The sequence below is a fragment of the Phoca vitulina genome, unplaced genomic scaffold (genome assembly GCF_004348235.1).
Source record: "Phoca vitulina isolate PV1807 unplaced genomic scaffold, GSC_HSeal_1.0 scaffold4, whole genome shotgun sequence".
Classification (NCBI taxonomy): Eukaryota; Metazoa; Chordata; class Mammalia; order Carnivora; family Phocidae; genus Phoca; species Phoca vitulina.
The window spans coordinates 76,736,516-76,753,761 of record NW_022589707.1 but is presented as its reverse complement, the minus strand read 5'-3'; the positions used below and the strand labels follow the sequence as shown (position 1 = coordinate 76,753,761).

At 40.4% G+C, this 17,246-nt stretch overlaps 1 protein-coding gene across 3 annotated transcripts in view; it reads right to left on the bottom strand.

The window, feature by feature from the left end:
• Positions 1-17,246, bottom strand: part of MAGI2 (membrane associated guanylate kinase, WW and PDZ domain containing 2) — a 1,320,571-nt gene that overhangs the window by 156,544 nt on the left and 1,146,781 nt on the right. For all 3 annotated transcript variants that reach the window (XM_032401138.1, XM_032401137.1, XM_032401139.1), the window contains exons 11-12: positions 14,556-14,587; positions 8,046-8,232 (exon numbers count right to left, since the gene is read on the bottom strand). In XM_032401138.1, the coding sequence (XP_032257029.1) occupies positions 8,046-8,232; positions 14,556-14,587 (219 nt within the window). The remainder of the gene's footprint in view (positions 1-8,045; positions 8,233-14,555; positions 14,588-17,246) is intronic.

The window sequence follows — 17,246 nt, the reverse complement described above, 5'->3', positions numbered from 1 at the left end:
CCCTGTTTTATGTATATGAATAGGTCTGTAAAATATATTTCTTTTACATGCAGCAAAATAGAAAAATCTGAATTCTTTTAGATCAGAATGAGAAAAAAAAGATCCTCCTTTTCAAAAATTAAGCTTTGATTCTCATTATAAAAATGCTTATTGAGAAGTAAAGTCAATCCAGAACCTGAGCTATGCACAAAATAAATAGAGGTTTTTAAAATCAGGTTAAGATATCGTGTCATCAAGTACTGAGATGAAAGGTGGAAAATTCAATCAATGAGTGTGTTGACTTATGTCCATCAGTCCAAATACTTTGATACTTCCAATTATTTGGACAGTTGAAGTGATGTAGAAGTAGTTGAGTTACATCGGTTTCTGTTAGCAATATAGATCCTTCATTAGGATTTTGATGTAATTTCTGCTATATATAACATAAAAATTTGTGGACATGAGCATAAAATACTGTGTACAGACTGCACTAGATATATGAGGCACTATAAAATCTGTATTTTATTATTACATTAATAAAAGTTAAAATAAGACCAAATTCTGATTGCTTTCTTATTGAGCTTTGTTTCATATAAAGAGTTCTCCACTCTTCAATGACAAAAATGAAATCGAAGCTTTTTGAGGGTGACAACAAGGCAGAGTGTCACTGGCCTTCTGGGTTTGACAGGTGTTTCCGACCATACCCTGCACGCTCTCTCCTTGAGGGCAGAATGATCATCTTGCCAGGTAATCTGTGTCTTTGCAGTAAAGGCAAATTAGTTCTCCAGAACTGTTATTTCCTAAAAGTCCACCATGTATAGTATGACTGCGTAGGATTATAAATGGAGAAATATCATTTCATCAGAAAGATAGAGCTGTATCAGGGATAGAAGGCTGCTACCTTCTAAACACTTCCATTAGTTGTAAAACTGACATTTTATATTATCATAATCTCACTAGGACCTACTTGCCATCCAGCAATTACATTCGGTTTACTGCAGTCCTGATGGTCTCATATTTATTCATGAAAGTACTTTGGGTTGCATTGTCAACTTGTGCTACCAACAAAATGCTCTGACATACTAAAGAACTTTCAGTCAAGGACTGATTTTAGAGTTTACTTCTCACAACCTCCCCTGGCCCCCCACCCCCCATCCTCTGATTCCAGGAGCATTAAGTTTTAAACTATTGAATGAAATAAATTTATTAGCCATCAGATTGGATCTCATTTCTAAAATACATGGGAAAAATGTGTCCCCAACCTATTTATTTCACTATCTTTATTTCTTAGCTCATGTCATGGTAACTTTCTTTATTAAAAGGGACCTATTAGAAATATAAATATTACCATAATTGTTTACAAAGCTACCCAAAAGTACTATTTTTGAAATTAGATTTCCCAATTAAAATGCACATATTAAAAATGGCAAACACAGCTTCACTGGAATGACTGATCTCCTCGATCAATATATTATAACTGGAAAGTGACGCATAATGTGCTATACTAGAACTCTAGCTGAAAGGCAATTTTTTTCCACAGATTAAACCATAACATAAATTATATGAAGGCCAGCAATAATGGCTTTCCCATGGGAAAAAGGTACAGGAAATTAACCTTTATAGCATCGTCGAGGACATTTTAAATGATAATGTTATTAAATTTTTTTCTAGCCTTTTATGATTCTAATGCTAAAGTCATTGACAAAAGTGTCTTAACATTTATGTATCATCTTCTTTTAATATTTCACTAAAATAAGATAGTGCACCAGAGAACGTTTGTTAAGAACATTAAAGCCATTGGGCAACAGCAATGTCCAAGCGAATGAGGCCAGGGCTTGGTCTAGCAGCGTTCAGATGTGCGGGTTCTCTCGGAAGGCAAGGAGGCCTTTCATGATCGCTTAAGAGCTGCCTACGGCTATGGCATCCATGATGCGTCAGAACCTTTCTTAAACCTATTGACATTTCCAGCTTGACTGTATCAGATGTTTAATCACATTGGCAAGGGAGACTGGAGCCTGAAAGCTCTGGATGTTGCATAGCCACCTTGTGTGATGTGGCTCCCACTGTCAGTTTCCATTTAGAGTCTCAAGTCCTGCGCTGGGTGGCTCATATTTTTACACTACCTCCGTCTTTCCAAGTGATTCTCGTGTTAGGATGAGGGACAGTGCCAACTACAGCCCTTGCTCACCGATGACACGGAAAAAGCTGCAGAAAAACTACTACTTTAGAAATACAACCACCCATTTGTGATTAGCCGTAAGTTATATGTGCATTGTAATACTGAACAACGAAAGAATTTTGCAATGAGCAATGGACAACAAACCGTAGGATAAAAGCCATAGATGTTTTTGATTCTGTTTTTGAACGGTTATGAAGTATAATTTCTTGTCAAGTATAGTACTAAAAACCACCTTGCTCCTCCATTATGCTTCAACTGGCCTGGGGTTACTTCTGATTGCTACCTTCGTGGCAATACTCATTGCTTAATATGGGTTATTTCTTCTTAATTTCTGGAAAGGAAAATTGATCACGTGAGCTTTTTGAAGAAATTCCAGAGGAATTTGTGTTCTAAAGAGGTTCCATCCACCATACGGCACATTACACCACACGGATCCCTGACACTTTTATAATCCTACATTTGAGTGATGTCTTACTGCAAGGGAGCGTAGACACGTTGTACCTCATAAACTGCTTATTTATAATAAGCAAGGTTCAATGTGAAGAGAAAAAAAGTGTGGACAACTTCAATCATAATTCAACTTGGGTTCACACCAAGGGACAGAATCACGAGGGAAGGGTTTCGGAGAACGCGGATTTTTCTTCTCTTGTCTCTTCCTGTTTTCATCTGTTTGTTGCTCTGGCTTCTGAGGCTGCAGTGAGGAGTATGCTCGAGAAATGGCCCCATGAACCGAGGATGATGAGACAAACCTTAACAGTAAGTCTGGCTTAAAGCAAAGCGAAGCAACAGGACAGCGCCCTCATTCCTAGATCGCCAAGTTCTTTAGCACGATCAGAACTTTATTTTGTAAGATTCTAAAGTGATTCCATTTTCTTTGGGAAGAACTTTTATTGCCTTGCTTGGCATCCAGAGGAGGAGTCACGACAGCCATTGTTCCGAAGTTATGTAAGTATAATCCTTCCTAGAGGCAGGAAGACAGACAAAATTACCTCCCTTTTGGGCCTGCGATTATTGCGATGTGGAATCTGATTTACTGTCTGTGAGAAGAACGAAAACTCCATGGCATAATCCTTAAATGAGTGAAGCCTTGCTGCCTATTTTTTGGACTTCGTTTGCCATGCTCTAGATTTATACATACACACAATTTTCTGAGTATGGAGGGAGTTTGCTGGGAGTCTGGCTACCGAGACAAGCCACCATGTGTGTCTTTACCTCAAATTAGGAATAAAGCATGTATGGGAAAAATACAGTCAGCCAAATAAATTAACTTGAAGGAAATTATTTATTGGAGTAGGTATGAAAATTTTTATTCATGATCTGTACATTTAGATATATGCTTTTCTTGGACAGTAATGATGTTATTTCTTTAATAGATTATATAGTAAAGGGAAACCATATAATTCATCATTCAACTGAGGACAAACTGGAGAGTGAAAGGGAAGCTATTAGTAATTATGCCAGGGTGACACAGAGCAGGACCGTCCCAGGCAAACTGGTAAATGTTGTCCACCTATGTCACCCCATGGGGATGTAGGTTGTTACGAAACTCTTTCTTCTCATATCAGAAATGCGTGACACCATCACATATCGGGAAAATGGCAGGAGAAGATGGGAGAGAAGAGAGGCAGCGAGGGCCTTTAGAAGCAGTTTCTTTTTCAAGGTTAGAAATGGTAAACAATAGTTTCTTTTTCAAGATTAGCCTACAAAATGAGAAAATGTAAGCCCTTCCTCTTGTGATTGCAAAGAAAATTAGTCCTTCTTTCCTGAGAGTCCCGAGAAAAGGACAGAGAAGGGAGAAGTAAAAAATAGCATGGCTTATCCCACTGTGCAAAGGTGCGTATTTTCCTTGCTTTCAACTTAAAAAAACACAAGTAATGGGGACAAGCAAGAAGTCAGTTATCAACAGAGGTTATTATTACACAGTGAGAAAAGTGATCTTTATCACAAAGATTTTTGCCTTTTTCTGGGAATTGCTGGTAATGCCAGAGGGCCAATGCTTAAATTATTAACATGGAAACCCAAAAAAGCCCATTGGTCAAAACCTTTTTTGGGATTTTGGGGGGCATGTTTCTTTCAGATATAGACGCTTTAAGCTTATGTGGAAGTAAGTTAGAAAAAACAAATTTCTTTCTGCACAGCATTTTCCAATAAGGACTAATGAGATTTTTGATAATTAGAAGATATTGAACACATGACATTCTCCTGATTAAACATCAATTTTGCCCATGGAATGAGAAACCATTGGTCTAATTGTCTAATTACACTGGAACTGTTGTCTACAGTTACTGCACAATTTCGCTGGTTGAAATGCTGATATGATCTGCTGGGTTGTGTCCTGCAGTCTCATTCGGGAATTGTCTTCCTCGGTTTTTGTGTCCTTCATTTCGGTGGAAGTTTTGTGCAAGTGGGATTTATTTCTCGTGATTTTTTTTTTTTTTTCCTCGTGGAGTGCCCAGCAGAGCCCTAGACACGTGTTGCATGTTTCAGACATTCTTGTTGATCGATGTGGAGCCCGGAGGCGCTACCTCTAGACACTCTGTGTGCCGCTCTGAAATTGGAAACACCGCCCTGTCTGCCGGAAGAACCTTCGTTCTTGCTTTCTTTGGTTCCATCTCATCCTGAGCTCTCATGAAGATGGGAGGCATTTCCAGCTCTTCTCTCATAGGCATGTGCCCATCATGTTCTGTTTCATGCGGGCTCTAGTCTCCTATGGTTGTCTTTGTTTAAAATCACTCCATTTTTTTTCGGGAATACATCTTTATTAAGATGTCCCATGCATGCACATTAAAATGTCAGTATAATCTAATTATGAGCCAAATGAGGCAGAGCAGCATTTACATCATTTGATAAATTTCCATCATCTGCAGGGGACTGGTGACTTGAATCCAAATACTTCTTGACAGCCTTGATATAACAAACATTCTGGAACTCTGTGCAGCAGAAGCGTGTGGGTGGAGGTACATCCTTTCTTTTTCGGTTACTGCAACCCAGTTTTGAGTGAGAATGCAAAATATCTCTTTAGCTTTAGACCCGGTTGGAAGGGAAGATACCATGAAATTGCTATAGGCCAGGGAAAATGTCAAAGAGCTTGGTTTAGCCAAGCTCTGGTTGGGATTCCCTTCCATACTTTCCCTGGTCCCCATGGATTTTTCTCCCAGGAAAAAGCTTTCGGGGACACAAGGATAAACAGAGTGAAACCTAAATGTTATGCATGTGATTCAAAGGAATAAGGCATGGTTCACATCAAAATTTTGAATATGGTTCCTTTGTATGGATGCACATAGTTCATGATTGTTAAAGAAAACCTATTGGGAGATGATGGGAAATACACTGAGCTTTCCCCCAATTCATTAAAAAAAAAAAAAAAAAAGATTTTTCTGGCATTCCCAACATGTAAGTGAGAGAATGAAACTTTTTCATAACTGGAAACAGGGAATGTAGAGAGGGCAAAGGGCTGCTTTGTTTTTTCTAGACACTTGCAAGTCCACAAGCAGAATGAACTGATCAGCTATCCAGGGACCTGAGAAAGTAGCCCTGTGCTTGTTTGGTTTCCTTAATCTTCAGGGTAGAGCTTTGCCTCCCCTGACATGATTTCCCTGTTTCTTTCACACTCCATTTAGTGTTATGAAATAACATGATAGAAAAGCAAAGGATGGGAAAGAAAATGAGCTTGCCCTCTTTTGGCTTCCTAAGACTTGTGACCCTGAAAACACTGCTGTGACCTCAGAAACATTAAAGAGCCGACAAAAACACGAAGGGGGGACCCCATTAGAGCAGAGGCAGCAGTGGCATCCGTGGAGCATGGATGGGGCGGAGGGGGCCGGGAGGGGGGGAGTCAGGCTGTTGGGTGTTGGCGTGGCTGCGGAAGCAGAGGGGATAAAGAGCTCCCAGGGGAGGACTGAAAAAGAAAGGTAGGGGAGGTTAAGGTGGATTGGTTTGCTTGGACTGTTACAGGTGAGCGGTGGAAAGGCAATGAACAGAAACAGCATTGCAGGGGCTGGATAAAGAAATCAGAATTCTTTTAGGGTTGAAAAGAAGGTCATGCGCAATTCCTGCTCAGAAACTGAGGGCAGCACAGTATCAGACACCATGAAGGGAAGATGGAATAAAGGCCAACATTGCCTTTGTCCCGAATAATAAAGCCTCGCCTTGGTCAGGAAACTACAAAAGAATGGGAGCCAATGATTAATGAAGGGACAGAAACAAGAGGAAGCATCTCCTGAAGCTCCCTAAAAGTAATCAAAAGTTTAAACAAGCCAAGGACATGACGATATTTTCATCCTGCAATGCATTTCCATCCTCCAAGTTAGAACTTCTACTGTAACTCGATATCTACACCTGTTAATACTTATTCTCATTTGCCCAGTTAAATTTGTGAGAATAAGACATATTACTCATCTTTGGTATCTCTCCACGGTACTGAGAGTTAAGTGGGTATTCCATAGATACTTGGATATTGAAACAGAAAAGGTATTAAGAACTGTGTTCAAATCTTTCATTTTTTTTGTTTACTGAGCATCAGCACCCTGAATTCATACCCTATATTATACAGCTAAACATACTACTTTGTTCTTACTCTAACACAGCAAAGATATTCTAACTACACAATCCTTTAAAGACATTTCAGTTGCTCATCCAGAAGGGGAATGATGAAGTATAGTAGCCCTGTCGGAGCTGATTATTTAAAATAAAGAGGTGTGTGTGTGGGGGGGGTCATTTTGATGAAAATGATTTCTCAATGCCTGCCCTGCTGTCCTAACTATTTTATCAACGAAGATTGCTTTTACAGAGGGTTATAGAGGATGGGGAAAAGGTATTTTGTCTCCTCTTCCCCTTACCAGTTGGGTGCATAATTCTCAGCCCCTGAGCTCATAAAGAATAAACAGATTTCAGATCCTCTGTGGTCACACACAGTTTAAGACTTGCTATTCATGTTTCAGATGATAAAGCTGGAGAGAAGACATTGGAGGAACACAGAGACAAAGGAAGTCAGCAGACTGTAAAAGGGAGTGTGGGGGACCAAACACTTCTCACTGGACTAGGTTTCTTGATCCGTTTATTTAGGTTCATATTATACTGTGCATTTCTCTCATAGATTATACATTCATGCCATTCAGATTCCTGGCCTCTAACATTTGGAAGAGACGACCTGTCAGATGGTGCAAAGAGGCACGAGGAACATATATGCAATATTCAAAACCTTTGTTTTCTAATATTTATAAAGTGCAATGAAATAACTTTAGGGGACCTTCAAATAGGATGGCAAGTGCATACACGCTATTTTGTTTTATGACTGAATGGGCCCCACCGCATTAAAGGGGCCCCACTGTGTTAAATGAGAAGCAGAAGTTTTGGGTAGAAATGATTGGCACCTGGCTCTCTGCTGGTTTCAGAACCATTACTTTCATGATTGTGAGTTGGAAGGACTCGCTTAACATTTACTCATGGCCCTAAATTCTTCAATGATTGCATTCAAGAAAAAAAATCTAAGCTGCAGACTCAAGATCAGATTGCACACAAACATCCCAAACATTTATCTTATTATTTGGTGACTTAAACAAAACTATCCACCTCTTCTGCCACCACCCCCCACCCCCCGTCCTTCCCACCAAATACATTCCTGATTTTCCTCGGAGGCTTAGAGGGAAAACAGTAGGAAATAAAATATAAAACCAAAAGATATAAGGTTTGTGGGTTTTTTTTTTTTTTTTGAATTGACAGGCTTTTTTTTTTTTAAAGAAAAGTTTAGATCAGCTGGCTCTACTTTTGAGATACTTTTTGAACCTCAGAATATAAAATCACGCCAGATCATCTCAGCTTCAATATATCTCTTGGCAGGGCTTCAGCTATTATCAATGTACCCATGTTTTATGTGGCTTTCACTTACGCCTACTTTCATAAATCGCTCTAGATTTCTCGTAGAGCTCGTATGGGTCAGGCTTCCTTGGGTCAAAGGCCTCTGAGTCAGGAAAGGAAGTCCTGTGAAGGGCGGGTGGGAAGGGCAGGTTCTGTGGTATGGCCGGAGCAGATAAACTCGTTTGAGGACTGCCTTGATTCTCCCAGCGGTCCATTATCTGGAAAGCGAAAGAGAACACAAGATGGCTGAATTCTTCCTTGTCACATACCACAACCCTCCCCCTTTAAATTAGACTCTCCTGCCCTGTGGACTTTCCTTAGTTAGACCTTCTTGCCCTGTGGACGTTTCTTCCATGAACCATTTACAACTTGGGAATAAGTGTGAGAAAAGATTCTGCGTCTCTATATTAAAGTACCATAGATGGTACTCAACACGAGTGGTGCCTGACTTTTGAATGCAAACATATGTAACCTTGTCACATATTGCTGGTAATCTCCAGCTAATCACTTAAGCTCTCTGAGCGTTTTTTCCTACTACACGAGAAAGATAACATGGGTCTCAAGATAGCTTTACACGTAAGTGTATAGAAATGTGTGGAACTGGCCCTGATACATTACACCATCTTTACTAAAACAGAAGAGAATAAAGTGGTCTCCACGTATTCTTTTGACACCTACACATATCCTAATAATCTCCTATACCTAAACATTTGGTCACTTTCCTTACAGTTTGAAGTAATCATGCATCCATCTGGGATTTATGAATTGTTCATTCTTCTGTGAAGCCTCATTTTCTGCCGATCTGGCAATTTCTTCCCCAAAATGCTACTACTGAGGTTGCTACCACTACAGTTTATTAAAGATCTCTAGAACACTTCCCAGTTTACCATATTTTCTCACACACTGTACCTTCTTTGACCTGCACCATGGCCCCATGAGGTAGATAAGGCAAGGACTAATATCCTTTTGTCACGTAGAAAGCCGGGTTAACTGGGATGACCTGTTCGTACCACCAACTTCACCTTCATTCAATAGTCAACTGATTCAAACTCAACTTGTACTTTTCTGCTTTGAATAAACCTGCTCTGTGTAGAACTTAGATCAGGTTATCCTTTTGTCTAAAATTCTGCCTTGGGGCAGCATGGTCTTCAGGCTAAAGGCTAAACTCCCCGCTGGGGCATTAGTGGCTCGTCATGACCCAGTTTTGCTCACTGTCCTCATGCTCACTAATGGTCTCTCCTCTCATTCCCCAGGATCCGCTGATCCTCTCCTGCCTCTGAACCTTTGCGTGCTTTCTTCATTTCTCCTCCTACCTGCAAACTTTATCCATTTTCCACTTTTTCACCTCCCTTCCTCCTTTTACCTGGGGGCTACTAGACTCAGAGAAGATGTCTCCTCTGGAAGGCCTTTGCTGACCATTCCTGAACTGGTGATGGATGCTCCCACAGCACCTCTCCCCACCCCTCACATCCAACGCTCATGAGATGTCAGGATAATGGCAAGTCTACCTATGTCTCCTCAAATAGCGCACGTTGGGGACAGATCCTGGGGACAGAGTCTTCCTCATTGTTGTATTACCAACACATGGTAAGCTCAGAAAATGTTAATTTAGTGAATGAATGAGATCATCAATGGTCAGCTGTTTTTCTTTTTTTTCCCCCAATCTAGCTGACTCATAACTGTTCTTTTTTAAAAAACAAACAAACTAGCTTTGATACACACTGTTTTGAGCTTGGCGGGATTATAACTTTCTGTCCCCTCCTGACCTGCCCTGCTTTTGTTTCCACGCTGGCTGTACCTCGGTTAGGGCGCCTACACCAGCCCTGGTGTATCAGTTATAAATATTTTAAAGTTGAGGGAATGTGAGGTAACATGTAGTGTGCATGTCACTTTGTAAAACAAAGTTCCCTGTGACTTGCTCACCTACCTGGGGCTGTGGCAGGTGTCGAGTGAGCCAGCAAACTATGAAAGAAATGGGTCACTGACCTGTATCTCAGTAAGACTGATACTATGGTCTGAATGTTTGGGTCCCCTCCCAAATTTATATGTTAAAATTCTAACGCCCAAGGTGATGGTACTAGGAGGTGGGACCTTTGCGGGGGGGCGATTAGGTCACGAGGGTGGAGGCCGCATGAATGGGATGAGTGCCTTTATTAAAGGAGACTCAGAGTCCTGAAGACCCTTCTGCCAGGTGACGTTACAAAGAAAAGATGGACATCTCGGAAGTGGACTCTCACCAGACACTGAATCCGCCAGCGCCTTGACCTTGGACTTCCAGCCTCGAGAACTCTGAGGAATAGATTGCTATTGTTTAGAAGCCACCCAGTCTATGGTACCGAAGCCTGAAGGCACTAAGGCACTTGGCTCCATTTTCATTTGTTTTCTGTAATGGGCTACTGACCAAGATTTCATTGGAACAAAGTTTCTATATCTAATGAGGATGGAAAATCCCTAGTTGAGCTCAATTCCCTAATATTAAACATAATCTCGAAAGCGCAAAGAGGTCCAGCAGCTGTCAGCAGCAGACCCCGGGTCAACCCAATTTGTAACTCTAATGGGACTGCTTTTTACAATAATACATTGAGGGGGATAACTGGCAAATTTGCTTAGAATTTTCGCTAATGTTCTGCTTAGTGGGCCTTTTGCTCCCATTTAGTAAAAATCTGCACTTCATAATTCATTTGATAGCAAAATTCATCTAGGAAGCCATTCTGGGTTTCTTTGGTCATCTATTCTCTGTGTCTTTGCTATGATGAGAAGACCAACATTTGTGGCTAAAGTCATATTCTTTTTTAATTTTTCAAAGTTACTGGCTTTAGGCACCATGTGGATGCACTGTGGCTGTGACTTTCTCCCTTCTGTTTCTAAACGTAAGATACTAAATTCTACACAGTAAATAAGTTAGATATGTGGACTGAGTAGCTGTAGAATCCCACTCGTCATCAGAGGGCCTCAGCAAATGTCTATTTCTTTCTCTCATCTTCTACTGAGGGTGAGCTGATACTCACATAGGTCTTGCTGGTGTATGTATTGTTCATGTGCAATCATTGGAGCAAACATGCTTCAGGTGAAATATTAGTATTTCTAAAAAACATTCTTAAAACTACAGAACAAATAATGCTTTAGGCATTGTTGGGAAGGTTACAGGGGCAGAGTGACAAGTTCTACAATTTCTATAGCACAGAAACAGGGGAATTAGTCAATAGTCTGGATTATGCTTAGTAAAGCATTCACAACATCTTGCTGTGACATTCATCAACCCTTGGGTCAATCTGTCAGGCTTTCTTAAAAGACTGTAGAGCAGAAAATCACTGTGCCCATGAAATAACTGAAGAAGCAGACTTGCAGTCCTATAGCTCCCCACCCCCAGATTGAGTTCTTTGTTGGCTTTGACCCCAAAGACCATGGCGCAAACTGCCTGCCCTGAGGTCAGAGGTCCCCCTCTGCTCACTGGGACTGGTGTGCTGATCTGACAGCATCTTTTGAAGGGTGCACTCTGTCGACTTCTTACTTTCTTAGACAACGTGGTCTCTGGACTTCTGCTTTCCAGCTGGGACACTCTGCTCACTTGTTCCTTTCAACCTTCTTGAACGCCCTAGATTCTGATCCTGTCTCGTTGCCCAGGCCCTTGGACCTCACTTGTTTCACCTAGTGTTTTCCTGACCTTGGCTTGTCTAGAGTTGTGCTTCTGCCAGACATTTACCTCTCACAGGCTTCTGAATGGGCCTTGCACAGTCCCAGTGGTGTTCAAACCTAGGCATCTCACTAGGGTAAGGAAAAATGGAAATGAGGTTGTTTTCAGTATCTGGGAGAAACCTTGTATCTCTGCTGGCTTTGGTGAATGAATGAATGCCTGACTGTATGAAGGTAGAGTCAGTCACTGAATTATCAACGGACAGAGTGGACATATAGTCCACAACATGGCCTCAAACGGTAAAACAGGAAAACTGAATCATGATGTAACTACCTTCTGATCGCGGGAGCACACTGTGAGTAGAGGGCTTGTGAATGAGGTAGCACCCCACCTCCCATGAAGTACTCTATTGAGAAACCGTTTACTTCCTATAGAAGCTGGGGTAGTCTAAATGTACCCCCTCACTAATTTAGGGCAGGGCTGGGATATGAAGGCATTTGATTTGATTCTGTACTTGAAGAATGAACTTGGATTCCTTTCAGATGGAGAGCACGAGAACTCACTACAATTAGGGGTATATTACTTGTTACAAAATGACTATCTCAACATGGATTAGCTTAAGATGTAGGTCAGTGAGACAGAAGAGGGTTAGGAAGTGACACAGGACCAGGAGGAGGAGAGATCTCACTCAGGCTAACATTTCCTTATCCTGACGACAGACGTCATCAATCCTAAGAGGAGAGAGTCTATAAATCCATATACTGTGGGTATATATTTATATATTTGTTTAGATGAATACTTCAGCAAACTATGTTCATTTTATAGAGTCATTAATTTATTAAGATTTCATGTATGGAGTGTTTGCTCTCTAGGATGACAGTACTTTATATTTTTGAGCTCAATATATTTTAGAGGTACTGTTTTAAGCAACTGACATGAACTGAGACTCTTCACGATGACTGTATGAGTGGGGTACTATTATTGTTCCCATTTTACAGATAAGAACTGGAGATACTGACAACTTAAGTGGCTCGTTGAAGGTCATAGAGCTACTAAGGAGAAGAAGCAAAGCTTGAACCCGGGCAGTATGCCTTCAGGGCCTGCGCCCCGGAACGTGTATCATACTGCTTCTCATTACAGTCCTTAGTCTGAAGAGCTTCTGGTGGATACAGGAGGGCATTAAATCGACAGTCCTATATCCTCACTCAGTCTAGAGCCTGGAAGTCCAAGCCTTAGCTTTTGTAGGGATGTGGAGGTTCAGGATTAATTGTAAATTAAGTTCCATAAAACCTTTTTTTGGAATTATTGACTATGGATGTAATTACTATAATGACAGAAAATGCTGTAATTATGCCAAACGGCATAATTTGTGTAAATGTGGTACACATAAGGAAATCACTAAATAGCATAATTGTAGCACCATGATGAAGTTGCCAGGTTCCTTGTTAAATTAGATAAAGATGTGTATAACCACAGAGCACAGATTAACTTTGGTGATGAAAGGAAGAAATTATTTAAATATTTACCTCTTTAAATGTTGGCCAAGATAAAACAAATTTCATTTTAAACATTTTAAAACCACCTCTTTTCAAACCACACACATCACAAAATGTTTTACTAAACCTAAATAGGCCCAGTTTCCCCATCTGATATTCTCTGTGGACCAGATGAGACCGATCCCAAAGGAGGACATGCCTGGTGAGGAGGTTCTGCAGCTCTAAGAGATCAGTCCCTCATCTCCAGCTCCCGGTTTCCTTATGTCTCTTTGAGAGAAACCCAGAGCTCGGGCATATGACCGGGCTCAATAATACTTCACTTTCACATCTTCAAACCATTTCAAGGCTTATTATTTAATTAAGCCAGTTATTGTACTTGAAAAGCATGCAAAATTATATTACCTCCCTTTGTAAAAGGAGAAAATCAAGCAGTTAAATAGTCTTTCAGTGAAAGAAATAGGAGAATTGCATAAGTTAAGCCAAGAACTCCCTACTCACTGGCCAGACTTGGGGCCACTTTCATCTGAGTTGCTCAATGTGAGAGGGAAGAAAAGAAGATAGTGGGAGAAGTGATTCCCTGAGTTTTGTTTTTGACTTGCATCACTTTGCTATAGTTCTCTTTTAGTTGTGAGTTTTAGACATCCCAGGTAGGGCACGGTATTCTAGCCCGCCGTGAAACGGCATCCCAGAAAACCAGTGCCAGTTCTGGGGACTTGGCCAGTTACTAGTTTCAATCTAACGGCAAGGAAAAACTACTTCTAATTGTGAAGCCGCCTTGGCTAACCCAGCCACACAAAAGAGTATTAAAATCCATCAGTCTCCTATATCGGCATCAGCATTTCAGGATGATTCATGAGGGAAGTAGTCCCAGAGAGATTAGGTGATGGCGGACGGAGATCACCAGCTTCTGAAGGAGATGCAGAAGTTGAGTGATTGCCAGGTTTGGTGGAATATGTATGTCTCTGCAATATTTGCACACACATATTTAGCATATACATTCAAATGTAAATATAGACATATAAATATATACAAAGTTAAATTTCTTATGCACCAGACTTAATTGTAGCTCAAGACCTCTAGGCCTATCATTTGCACTGTGTCTAAAAATTCCATATTAAAAGACTATAGTTATTCCTGACAGGGGAAAAACAAAAGGTTTCTATAGTACACCATATTGAATAGTGTTAATGCCCATTTTCTAAGTTTATTAAAAAACAGGAAGAACTGCCTTTACAGGAAAGTAAGACATGTTATTTTTGTAGTACAAGACAAAGGGACTCAGGATTTGTCCTTTTGACATCACAGAATCTCAGAGGTAAAAGAGATTTTGCGGTCACCCAATTAACTCTTATTTAATGGGATTGCAATAGTAACCAAAAATAAAGAAGGAAGCATAATAATTCCAACTTACAGACTTTGGAGTTTTCCATGGAGAAAAGAAACCTGTAATAAAGAAAACAATATTTGAACTTCGAAAATATAACCTGCCACCACTTATGGGTGGCATGATATTCAGATGATTGCATTAATATTAATTAGTTGCCTGACAAAATATGCTATAGTTTTATTCAAGGAGCCCAAATAATTTCATTGGAATTATGTTAATTATTCTAAGAACACTTCCTTATTTGACGGCTGAGGAGTCTGAGGCACAGAGAAGGTAAACTGTATGGCAAATGGTCAGCTGCTTTACGAGATCTAAGATTGAGCCATCCTTAGGGATTTCTGTGTCCCGGCCATAGCTAGAGAATGGGGAAAAGTGGCGGGGGGGGGGGGGGGAGGGAGAGAGGGACAGAGAGAATATAGACAGAAATTAAATTCTTCAAGATAAATACCTTTGCTCAGTACAAAAATAATTCTGCTTTGTGTACCTTCTTTATGTGGTTAAAAAGGAATCAACAAGCCTTCATGAGTCCTACATTTTTTTTTTTCTGTTTTTACTTTTATTTGCATTTACTCTATGCAGAATTTACTCCCAGTCCATAAGTTTTTGTTTCTTCAGTTTCTTCCGGGGTATCTTTTTCTTCTGTGCAACCTCCTCTTCCGGTTTAGGAACAGTCTGCTCTTTCTCAGTAAGGATCATCTCGACGTGGCAGGAGGGCTCACATCTGGGTTAATCTGGCCATAAGCCCTGTAAGTTCCATGCTGCGTCTGGGGGCTTTGTTCACCTGGATGTGCTCAATGACCAGAGAATCTACATCTAAACCCTTCAGTTCAGCATTACTGTCCGCATTATTAAGCATGTGCAGTAAAAATTCAGCCCTCTTTTTGGCTCATCGACCCTGTGTCCGGCCCCACTATTTGGCCCGTGCACACCCACCACCTCCACCAGTGTGGCCACGGAACGTCACATACTGCTTCTGCAGAGGGACGTCCTTTAGACACTGGTAGCTTTTCGGATCTGCATACCCTTGACGGCCTGGGCAGTTTCACGTGTGTTCTTAAAGTGACCATGGAGATTTGAACCTCTTGATTTGCATGATCTTGTAGGGTTTTCTGGGTCAAGTGAAAAGCGAACTGTTTTGAGAGATCACCTTGGGCCGCTTACGGAAGAGCTCATTAGTCCTAAATTTAAAAATAATGTCTATACCTGTATTATGAATCAGATTCTAGTGTATAAAGGCATAACTCTTTGGGGACTGTTCTCCCACAGAGACCTTCTCTGAGCAGGTGTCTATTTATTATGCTAGTGCCAGCAATGTTGGGCATGCAGAAGCAGCTCAAACTCTTCGTTAATTGAATGACTCATGTATCAACAAAGCCGTGCTTTCCCCGCCCCCCCGATTTACTGAGCAACTTTTATGATCAGAAATGGTATGCAGATTGGACTGTCTCTGTTGTGATCCAAATGACCATTTAGATAATGAAAAGCAAAAGACAGATTGATTCCCTTTCCTTATTTCCTTTTATTATTATCATCATACGGTATCAGTTTTTTAAAAAGTAGTAAAAACAAGCTTAAAAATAATGGTGGGGAGGGGGGTGGTGAACATATACTGGCCCTAGTAAGCCAAAACAGAACAATTTTGCTCATGTTAATGTTAGTTGGTATCTGAAAAATGCCCAATAAAAGTGAAATATTAAAAATAAACCACATACTGTGTGTTTATCACCTTAAAAACTGGGATCCTATAAAATGGTAATAGTTGAAAACTAGCCCATTTATAGGAAATACCTGCAGAAATCTGGATACCCAATTCTCTAGATGTTTAAGCAATCCCACACAGGCATGGTGTAAATACTAACCGTACCTCAATGCACGTTGTGAAGACCTGATACTTCATTTAATGAAAAGAGGGAAAGGTATGTAACCTATCAGGTTTCTCAGTTTTCTCTGGAACCCAGAGTTAAATCTAATGCTCAAATGTAATAACCATCCTACCTAAGGAGATGAGAAGAATCAGCTCATCTTACACATCCTGTAAGTTCTTATCTCTCTTTCCAACTAATGAAAAAAATTCTGTTCGACATGTGGTTCGATTGTAACTTAATTATAAGGATCTAATCACATCTTTTTTTGGAAGCAGCTGAGAGTGAAAATTACAGATAAATAAATACATTTGTCTCCTTGACTTACTCTGTAAAAATGCCAACAAAAGCAAATTGACCGCTAAGTCTACAGAAAAAAAAAAAAAAAAGTAACCTATTGGCCAATTAACCATTATTTTCAGTGAAGGATAAAATCTATTTGTTGATTTATGCAATTGCCAGCAACAGGTCTTCTGCAAAAGATGTCATTTGTACATTCTCAAAATGTCAAAACATTCAATTATTTCCTCGGCTTTCTTTGCATCATCACCTTCTTCCTGGAGCGCCAGAACGGATTTTGAGTATTTCCTGTTTTATATTTGTAAGATGCTGGGAGTTTCTTAGACTTTGATACAAATATATTGAAAATGGTCGTTCTGTTATGGAGCTCTCGCCTCCGCATGGGACATTATGCTACGAGATGATTATTCCTCCTCCAGAAAATGTGTAATCATCTGACCTCTCAGTGGTTATGGTGTCAGAACTAAAATGGCATAAGAGGGCCACTGGTCAAGATCAGACAAGGAGAGAGGGATGTTTAATGTCACCACCTTTCATCAGAGGTACTTTGGCT